The sequence below is a fragment of the Hypanus sabinus genome, chromosome 16 (genome assembly GCF_030144855.1).
Source record: "Hypanus sabinus isolate sHypSab1 chromosome 16, sHypSab1.hap1, whole genome shotgun sequence".
NCBI classification, from domain to species: domain Eukaryota; kingdom Metazoa; phylum Chordata; class Chondrichthyes; order Myliobatiformes; family Dasyatidae; genus Hypanus; species Hypanus sabinus.
Genome location: NC_082721.1, coordinates 42,868,330 through 42,879,381, shown reverse-complemented (window position 1 = coordinate 42,879,381; position 11,052 = coordinate 42,868,330). Strand labels below are relative to the sequence as shown.

Below are 11,052 nucleotides of genomic sequence, written 5' to 3'. Positions count from 1 at the left end.
AGTTTCTCTGGGCCCTTCTCCGATAGAAATCAGAACAGCATGCGTGTAACCTCGCAGAACAGAGTAGTTTTAGTTGAAAGGTAGAAATGGAACTGACTTCATAATCCCAGTTTCCCTCCTTCCAACAGGATTCCTCTAACTGCAGTCTTGAGAATGATTTTTTCCAAAATTAAAAACAAAGTACTGGAAATGCTCAGCAGGTCAGGCAACATCGTGGAGATAGAAAAGGGGAAAAGGCGAATAAGCTTCCATCTGGAGCAAAGCACCAACTCCCAGAGGAATTCAGCGCATCCAGCAACAGCAATGGAGAGGGTGGCCGATGTTTCAGATTCACAACCTGCACCAGGAATTGACTTGAGCAGATTTTAAGATGAAGCAAAAGGGGAAGAAAAATTGGAGAGGAGATGTGGAAGGTAAAACTAACCACCATTCTTAATATTTAATGGTATTGCTGTTGCCAAATACCATAACTGTAGTTCGCTTTATTGTCGCCAAAAGGATTAGGGATCAGGATGGCTCACATTTACCGAACGGACTGGACTTGAACCAAAGCTCACCTAGCTTGTCCTAGCAAACTTTTTTTTAATTAGCCATCCTACTCCACCAGTTCGAACGTTGGTGCAAATATCTCTACCAAGGCCCCAGTAATTTCTTCAAAAGCTTCACACAATACACTTGATCAGTCCTGGGAACTTACGTTGATGTGTTTTAACACCACCAGCACCTCTCGTTTTCTAATGTAGTTGTGTTTAAACATATAACTGTTCAATGTTTTTCATTTCTTAGCCTCTATAATCTTCTTCACAGAAAATACAAATGAGAAATACTGCATTCATCTAACTTTGCTGTCTTCATCTCCTGCAGCCTCACACATAGATGACCACATTGATCCTTAAGGGGACCTAGAATCTCTGTAGTTACCCTTTTGATTTTTATATACTTGTAGAGGCTCTTAAAATTATTCACCAAAACTACCTCATGTTCCCATCTTGCCCTCCCGTTTCCCCTCTTAGTACACTCTTACATCTCTGACACTCCTCAGCGGATGCCTGTACCTTCCTTAAGACCATGTATTTTTCCTAACCTGTGTTGCAATATCCCTCTGTTGGTAAGAGGTGGAATTATATCGTTAGAAAGAGGTGACAGGGGCCAGAGAATGTTGAGTCTTTGTGGGTGGAGTTAAGAACCTGCAAGAGTAAAAAAACATTATGGGAATCACATCTAGGCCGCTAAATAGTAGCCCAGATGTGGGGTTGATTGCAAAGAGAACGAGAATAGGCATGTAGTAAGAGTAATGCCACAATTGTGATTGGGGACTTCAGAATGCAAGGGGATCAGGAAAATCAGGTTGATGTCAGATCACAAGTGAAATAACTTGTTGAATGCCTACAAGATGGCTTTTAGAGCAGCTTGTGCTTGAGCCTAATTAGGGAAAGCCCATCTTAGGTTGGGTTTTGTGTAATAATGCAGATTTTATTAGGGAGCGTAAGGTAAAGGAACACTTATGATACCATGATCATAATATGATTGAATTCGTATTGCAATCTGAGAGGGAGAAGCATAACTCACGTGAATCAGTATCGCAATGGAATAAAGGGAATTACAGAGGCAAGACAGAGGAGCTTGCCCAGGTGGATTGGAGGGGGATACTGGCGGGAATGACAACAGAGCAGAGGCGCAGGATAGATACAGTATATCCCACAGTTGTTCTCAAATGGCAGGGCTAGGCAACCGTGGCTGACAAGGGGAGTTAAGGACTGAGTAAAAGCCAAGGAAAGGGCATAGAAGGTCGCAAAAGTGAGTGGGAAGTTGGATGACTTGGAAGCTTTAAAAAGACAACTAAAAAGCCATAACATGAGGAAATCTGCAGATGCTGGAAATTCAAGCAACACACACAAAATGCTGGTGGAACACAGCAGGCCAGGCAGCATCTATAGGAAGAAGCATTGTCGACGTTTCGAGCCGAACCGCTGGTGAGGTAGTAATGGGGGACAAAGAAATGGCAAATGAACTTAATGAGTACTTTGCATTATTCTTCACTGTGGAGGACACTAGCTGTCTGCCAGAGGTCCGTGAGAGTCAGGAAGCTGGAGTGAGTGCCATTGCTATTACAAAGGAAAAAGTGCGAGGCACACTCAAAGGTCTTCAGGTGGATAAGTCACCTGGACCAGATGAACTACATACCAGAGTCCTGAGAGACGCTGAAGAGATAGCAGACCTTTCAACAATCCATTGATTCTGGCATGGTTCTGGAGGACTGGAAAATTGCAAATGCCACTCCTCTCTTTAAGAAGGGAGGAAGGCAAAAGAAAGGAAATTACAGCCTAGTTAGCCTAACCTCAGTGGTTGGGAAATTGTTGGAGTCCATTATTAAGGATGAGGTTTTGGGGTACTTCGAGACTAATGATAAAAAAGTCGAAGTCAGCATGGTTTCTGTGAAGGGAAATCTTGCCTAAAAAATCTGCTAAAGTTCTTCGAGGGAGTAACAGCAGGGTGGACAACGGAGAGGCAGTGGATGTCATTTACTTAGATTGTCATAAGTCATTTGATAATGTCCCACTCGAGGCTGCTTAACAGAATAAAATCCCATGACATTACAGGAAAGATATTGTCATGGATTGAGGAATGGCTAACAGGCAGGAGGCAGCAAGTGGGAATAAAGGGGGCCTTTTCTGGTCAGCTGCCAGACTAGTGGTGTTCCTCAGGGGTCGGTATTGGGACCGCTACTTTTCATGTTGTTTGTCAATAATTTAGATAATGGAATTGTGGCAAAATTTGCAGATGATACAAAGATAGGTAGAGGGGTAGGTATTGCTGAGGAAGCAATGTGATTGCAGAAGGACTTAGACAAATTGGAAGATTGGGCAAAAAAGTGCAGATGGAATACAGTGTTCGGAAATGTATGATAATGCATTTTGACAGAAGTGCAGACTGTTCTCTAAATGGGGAGAAAATTCAAACATCAGAGGTACAGAGGGACTTGGGAGTCTTGGTGCAGGTCTTCCAGAAGGTTAACTTGCAGGTTGAGTCTGTTGTAGAGAAGACTGTTGCAATATTGGCATTAATTGCAAGGGGAATAGAATATAAAAAAACAAGGATGTAATGCTGAGGCTTTATAAGACACTAGTCAGGCTGCATTTGGAGTAGTGTCAACAGCTTTGGGTCTCATATCTCAGAAGTTATGTGCTGTCATTGGAGAGAGTTCAGAGGAGATTCATGAGGATGATTCCATGATTGAAGGGGTTAACATATGAGGAGTGTTTGGCAGCTCTGGTGCTGTACTCACAGGAATTTAGAAGAATGCAAGGGGGAGGAATCTCATTGAAACATATGGAATGTTGAAAGTTGATAGGGTGGATGTGGAGAGGATGTTTCCTGTGGTGGGGATATCCAAAACTAGAGGGCACAGCCTCAAAATCGAGGAGGTGACCCTTTAGAACAGAGGTAAAGCGGAATTTTTTTTAGCCAGAGAGTACTGGATGTGTGGAATGCTCTGTCACAGACAGCTGTGGAGGCCAAGGCTGTGGGCTTATTTAAAGCAAAAATTGACAGTTTCCTGATTGATCATGACAAGAAAGCAGGTGTATGAGATTGAATGAGATCCGGGATCAGCCATTATGAAATGGGGTAGCAGACTTGATGGGCTGAATGGCTTAATTCTGCTCCTATGTCTTATGGTCTTATTCGGGGTTCCCTAATTCTGTCACCTTTGCCCTTCACTCCCTCAGGAACATGTGGACCTTAATCTCTTCCCGTCTCACTTTTTAAAACCTTCCCACTTGCCCTTTAAGTGCCCCTCCCAATCTACCTTTGCAAGTTTCAGGCAAATACCTTCAGAATTGGCCTTGACCCAATTCCGGACTTTAACTCTTGCACTAGTCCTATCTTTTTCCATGACTATTTTAAAATTAAGATTATTCTCATTAGCCCCCAAGTGCTCCCCCCCAAATACTTTAGTCATTTGCCCTGCATCAATACCCAACAGGAGATCCAGTGTTGCCCCTTCTCTAGTAAGACCACTTAGAGATTGTTTGAATAAAGTTTCTGGGACACAGTTGCTAAATTCCTTCCCATCCAAGCCCCATGTATTCCTAGTCAATGTAAATCATCCATTATCACTGCCCAATTTATTCATACAGTGATCTGCAATCTCCCCATGTATTTGATCCTCTGATTCTGATGAATACTTAGTGGTTGGCTATAGTGCATTCCTATCAAAGTGATCACCACTTCATGTTTCCCTGTTCCACTGATATTGTCTCGCATAAAGTGTTGGTTAACACAATTGCCGCATTTCACAGCATGTTTCGTATGACACTTGATAAATAAATCTGAATCACTGGATGATCTCACAAGACTATTCCCCTCACTTGCAATGTGATGTTTTCCCTAATCAGAAATGCAACTCCTCTATTATTTCCACTTCCACCTCTATCATGCCTGTAACATCTGTTCTAGGAACATTGGGTTGCCAGTTGACCTCTCCTTCAACCATATTTCGGTTCTGATGATAGGATCCCAGTCCAATGTACTGCTTCATTATGCCTTGCCTGCTGGGCTTCATGCACTGCAGTAAATACAGTTTAGTCTATGAGATCATCCTCACTCTGTGTCTTGCCTCCGAGTGTCTTGCCCAGTGACTTTCTCACTTTAGCATTTACGTTTGGAGGGCCGGAGCAGACGGCAAAACCCACGCATCCTGGGCCTGCCTGAACCTGTCGAAGGCAGGTGTCCCACTGAATGTTTTTCCAGTCTACTTTGTGAGATCTTTGGGAAGGAGATGCTCCCATTCCCACTGTTCACTGGCAGCTAAAGCAGCCCCAGGACAGAGACCATGCCCGGTTATTCTTCGATTTCCCCGCTACCAGATTAAAGATCTCCTTGTTAGGGAGGCCCGGCGGAGTGGGAAGTTAGAATACCGTGGCCAGCAGATTCGGGTTGTGGAGGACTATTTTCCTGAAGTTTTGAGCCTGCGAGCCAAGTACAAATGATAGAGCTATACAACCGAGGATTCAGACCTTCCCTTCTATACCCTGCACAACTCCGCATTACACTTCCCAGCAGTGACAAGAAGTGGCTATGCTCGGTAGATGAAGCACAGAAATACATCAATAGCCTCCCCACTACACTGGATTCTTCATAAAATATTTTTTCGCATACCTTCTGCCAGGTAACGTTTGCAGTTCTTGGATAGTGAGGTCTGGTGTGACTTGGTCGTGTTTGGCCAAGTAATTAAGGTGTCGGTCTAGTGATCTGAAGCTCACTAGTTCGAGCCTTAGCTGAGCAGTGTGTTGTTTCCTTGAGCAAGGCACTTAACCTCACATTGCTTTGCGACGACACTGGTGCCAAGCTGTATGAGTCCTAATGCACTTCCCTTGGACAACATCGGTGGCGTGGAGAGGGGAGACATGCAGCCTGGGCAACTGAGGTCTTCCATACAACCTTGCCCAGGCCTCAGTCATCATCGAAAATCAATGGACAGCCGAAGAAGGTACTGACTACCACGATAGGTGTAGTAATACTCATTCATTCTGCTCTCTCTCTCTCTCTGGAGTATTTCCTTTTACCTCCAATTTAGTGAAGTCTACAACCTTTCACGGGAAGAGCACTGGGTAAAGTCTGTTTATTTTTTCAAATATCAGTTTATATTTCTGTTTTATGGTGTTACGTATTCAGGCAACAATAAATACATGAGTTCGGCAAGGGTTTCTTATAACAAACAACACGTTTATTAAACACCGAAAACAAACCCCGCAAAAGTAAACAAACACTACCGTAACCGGAAACAGCTGCTGAGCGACAGCCCAAACAGTTCTTAAAGTGATATTGCAAAAACAGTTCTTAAAAGTGGCATTGCCAAAAACAGTTCTTTAAAGTGGTATTGCCAAAAGTTCGATATGCTCACAGTTCATTTAAAAGGAGAGACTTTACAGGACGATTTAAATTCTCTTTCACGTCGCTTGGCTTCGATCCCCGACGTCGAACTTCCCACGAAGAATTCACGAAACAGAACAGCTTAAAGGCACTGACCTTTCCTTCCACACTATCCTCAATCCTTTCTGGTAAACCCAGGGATTAACACGAAGATAGTCAACGAAATCCTTCCAAATAAGGATCAAACAAAGGTCGCCCCCGTTTCACCATAGAAAGCGATTCTCCTCGATCTTTAACTTCCTAACTTCCAACCTTCACTCTCCACTGTCTCAAACTAGCAGAATCATAAAGAACCTGCTGGGAATGACCTCTTAAACTTTAGGCATTAAATAAAAACTTCATCCTTCAACTAAACTGTGTCATCACTTAAAACACGCAGTGGCATGAAGTCAGCCTGGCAAATCCAGCCACGAACTGCCCCTCCTCACAGGGTGGGGTCTACCTTTTATACCTGAAAAAAAAACTGTCACATGATCTCTACTGGCGGGAAAATGACGTCATTCCACCATCACAAGACCATCACCTCAAGTCCAGTATAGCTTCAACCCCATATCACATGACAAGGTCTCCACTGTCATGTGTCACGAGTACGTAACACCTCCCTCCAAAAAAACATTTTTGGTCTGACAAGAACAAAAATTTTCAACAATTGCTTACAAGAAAAACAAAGGTATAAATTTTATAACATACACAATATACAATACCATCATATAACAGCTTATAACTCACAATACAGTAGGAGTGTTACAGTTGAAAAAAAACCACTCCATAAAAAAAATTACAGTGTACATTCAACATCAAGATAGACAATCAGCAACCACATTATCTTTACCTTTAATATGAGTTATCACAATATTGTACTCTTGTAACATCAAACTCCAATTTAATAATCTTCTGTTTTTGTTTTTCATCTTACTCAGAAAAACTAACGGATTATGATCAGTGTAAACAATAAGTGGTTTTTGAGTTGTACCAACATATACCTCAAACTATTCCAAAGCTAAAACAAGAGATAACAATTCTTTCTCTATTGTCGAATAGTTTCTTTGATGCTTATTAAATTTCTTAGAAAAGTAAGCTACTGGATGATCAACCTCATCACCCTCATTCCTTTGCATTAATACTGCTCCTGCAGCCTCATCACTAGCATCCACAGCCAATGAAAAAGATTTTTCAAAGTCGGGTGCCTTAAGCACAGGTTGTTGACATATCATTGATTTCAAATTTTCAAATGCTTCTTGACAAGGCACCGTCCATACAAACTTCTCATTCTTCCGCAGAAGGTTAGTTAATGGAAGAGCAACATTAGCAAAATACTTACAAAATTTCCGATAATATCCTACCATTCCCAAAAACCTTCTGAGAGTCTTTTTCCCCGTTGGAGTGGGAATCTCTAAAATTGCCTGAACTTTTGCCTGAACAGGAGCTACCTTACCTTGACCCACAACATAACCAAGGTAAGTCACAGTGGCATGTCCAAATTCACTCTTAGCTAAATTAATAGTTAAGTTAGCTTTTGAAAGCCTTTCAAACAATTTCTCCATCGCAATAATGTGTGCTTCCCAAGTATCATTTCCTGTCACTAAATCATCAATATAAGCATCAGTATCTTTCAATCCCTGAATCACAAAGTTAATCATCCTCTGGAAAGTACCTGGGGCATTCTTCATCCCAAATGGAAGAACATTATACTCATATAACCCAGATGGAGTTACAAATGCAGAAATCTCTCTATCTCTGTCCGTTAATGGAACACACCAATACCCTTTCAATAAATCAATCTTTGTAAGGAACTTTGCTTTTCCAACCTTATCTACACAATCATCTACTCTAGGAATTGGATATGCATCTGTTTTCGTTACAGCATTCACCTTCCTATAATCCGTACAAAACCTAATACTACCATCTGGTTTTGGCACCATAACACATGGCGAACTCCAATTCGAGTTAGAATGTCTAATGATATTATTCTCTAACATATATTCAATTTCTTTCTCAGCAAGTTCACATTTTTCCATGTTCATCCTATATGGATGTTGTTTAATAGGTTTGGCATCCCCAACATCTGCATCATGTGAAGCTATAGTAGTCCTTCTCGGAACATCTGGAAACAACTCCTTATACTTAAAAATCAACTCTTTCATCTGTTGTCTCTGCTCTAACTGTAAATGTGCTAATTTTTCATCAATATTTTCCAGAATGGTTGAATTTGGTAACCTAACAGAAACAATGTTGGATTTAGAATGAAAGTCAGATGAATCATCTATCATGTTCCTAGTTAAATCAGACTCACTCTCACTAATCACAACAGTCACAGTATCAGATTGTTTCTCAAAATATGGTTTCAACATATTTATATGGCAAAGTTGTGTTGACCTTCTACGATCTGGAGTTTTTACCACGTAATCCACAGCATTGATTTTAGACACAATTTCTTAAGGACCATGAAATCTAGCTTGTAAAGGATTTGTCTGCACTGTGAAAAGAACCAACACCTTATCTCCAGGCTTAAACATCCTCATCCTAGCTTCTTTATCATACCAAGTCTTCATTTTCTCCTGAGCCAACTTTAAATTTTCTTTAGCTAAGCTACAAGCTTTATGTAACCTGTCCTTAAATTTCAAAACATAGTCCAACAAATTAGTGTGTACTTCCTTACTAATCCACTGTTCTTTCAATAAAGCTAAAGGTCCTCTAACTCTATGCCCAAACACAAGTTCAAATGGACTAAAACCTAAAGATTCCTGTACCGATTCCCTTACTGCAAATAAAAGTAAGTTTATACCCTCATTCCAGTCACTTTCATTTTCCACACAAAATGTCCTAATCATATTCTTGAGGGTAGAATGAAACCTCTCCAAGGCACCCTGCGATTCTGGATGGCATGCAGACGAAGTGATTTGCTTAGCTCCCAATTTATAAACTATCTGTTGAAACAATCCAGACATAAAATTACTGCCTTAATCAGTTTGTATCTCCTTAAGTAATCCAAAATAAGTAAAAAAATTTATAAGGGCCTTCGTCACAGTCTTAGCTTTTATATTCCTAAGTGGTACTGCCTCTGGAAACCTAGAAGAAGTACACATGATAGTCAACAAATACTGATAACCAGTTTTTGTCTTTGGTAATGGACCAACACAATCTACAATAACTTTAGAAAATGGTTCACCAAATGCTGGGATAGGTTGTAATGGAGCTACTGGTGTAACCTGATTTGGTTTACCCACAATTTGACAAGTATGGCACGTTTTACACATCTTTTCTTAGACCAGGCCAGTAAAAATGTTTTAAAATCTTGTCCACAGTTTTCCTTACCCCTTGATGTCCACCTAAAGGCACACTATGAGCTAAGGTCAAAATCTCATTTCGATAAACTTTCGGAACAACTACCTGGCAAACAACATTCCAATCATCACTTGCAGGAATTGTAGGTGATCTCCACTTCCTCATCAACACTCCTTTTTTCAAGTAATATCCTACTGGCACCTTATTAATTTCACTATCTAGTAAAACCTGCTCTCTTAATTTTATAATCTCAGAGTCTCTATTCTGTTCTGCTATCATCTCCTTCCGAGACAAAGATAAATCTTTATAGTCAAACTTACTCCCAGAATCTTGTTCAAACAACGAAGATAAGAAAGTCTCTGACACATCCTCAAAACTCAAATCCTGAGTTGAACAGTCCTGAGTAACAACCTCATTCTGCGCATCAATCTTTTTAGCCAGAGCTCTAGTCACAACACAGGAAGAATCTGTGTTAGAATTCAACTCTGGTTCCTCTGACTCCATTGTCAAATGCACTTCAGGAAAAACTTGTCCACCAGCCAAGTCATTACCTAACAATAAAGAAATACCCTTCATAGGTAAACTATGCTGTAATCCTACTTTAACAAATCCTGTAACTAACCCTGACTTTAAATTCACTTTATGTAAATGTACAGGCATAAAATCCCTTCCAACACCTCTTATGTAATTTACCTCACCAGTATCAGACTCTTCATTAAACTTCAATACACTGTCTAACATCAGTGATTGAGAAGCACCAGTATCCCTAAGGATTTTTATTGGCACCAGAGTAGATCCTTCCTTCAAGGATACAAACCCTTCAGTTATAAAATGATCATATCCCTTTCTAACTTGGTCAGACTCTAACAAAGCCTCATTTGTGTTTATCAAACCCTGTAACTTTACAGGTGCTTCAGTATGTTGCACACAAGCATCTGGAACTGCTTCCTTCTCTTTCTTTTTCAATTTGAAACAGTTAGCCATTACATGGCCAGGCTTCTTACAATAGTTACAAGTAAGACCAAACTGTCTTTCCTTCACAGGCTTTCCTTTCTCATCAACTTTCTCATTAACCTCTGATTTAATTTCAGATTTACCTGGAGTCTCCATGTTATTTTTCCTCTTAAAATTTCTGCCCTGAGGAAATTTATTCTTATGGATTAAAACATACTCATCAGCTAATCTAGCACAGTCCTGCAATTTATCAGTATCCTTCTCATTTAAGTAGGTCCTTACTTCAACAGGAATGCTTCTTTTAAATTCCTCCATCAAAATCAGCTCTCTCAATGTATCATAGTCCCCATTTACATTTTTAGAAGAAACCCATCTCTCAAAACACATAGCTTTATCATAGGCAAATTCCACATAAGTTTTTTCCACAGACTTTTTCAAACTTCTGAATCTTTCCCTATATACTTCTGGGACTAACTCATATGCGTTTAAGATATGCATCTTTACAATATCATAATTAAGTGCTTGTGCAGCTGTTAAAGCTGTGTAAACACTTTGTGCTTTGCCTCTAATTACACTCTGTAACAACACTGACCATTTATCTTTCGGCCACTCTGACATCCGAGCAATAGTTTCAAAATGTTGAAAATACCTTTCCACTTCTGTTTCACTAAATGGAGGGACCAATTTAATTTCATGACTAGCAACAAATGTTTTTTTAGAACCAGAAGACTGATTCTCAGACTTTAATTCCTCCATTGCATATGCAAATGCTCTCTTCTTTTGTTCCGCCTCCAATTTACATCTCTCCAAATCAGCTTTACTTTGTTCCAATTTCATTTGTTCGATTTGCAACTGCATCTCCAGATTACTTATTGGAAA

General features: G+C 40.4%; 1 protein-coding gene across 1 annotated transcript in view; it reads left to right on the top strand.

Annotated features, from left to right (window-relative positions):
* The first annotated feature begins 130 nt into the window (after positions 1-130).
* LOC132406253 (cysteine dioxygenase type 1-like) overlaps positions 131-11,052 on the top strand; it is a 112,730-nt gene continuing 101,808 nt past the window's right edge. Inside the window, exon 1 of the mRNA XM_059991643.1 lies at positions 131-413. Coding sequence (XP_059847626.1) covers positions 371-413 — 43 coding nt within the window. The 5' untranslated portion in view covers positions 131-370. The remainder of the gene's footprint in view (positions 414-11,052) is intronic.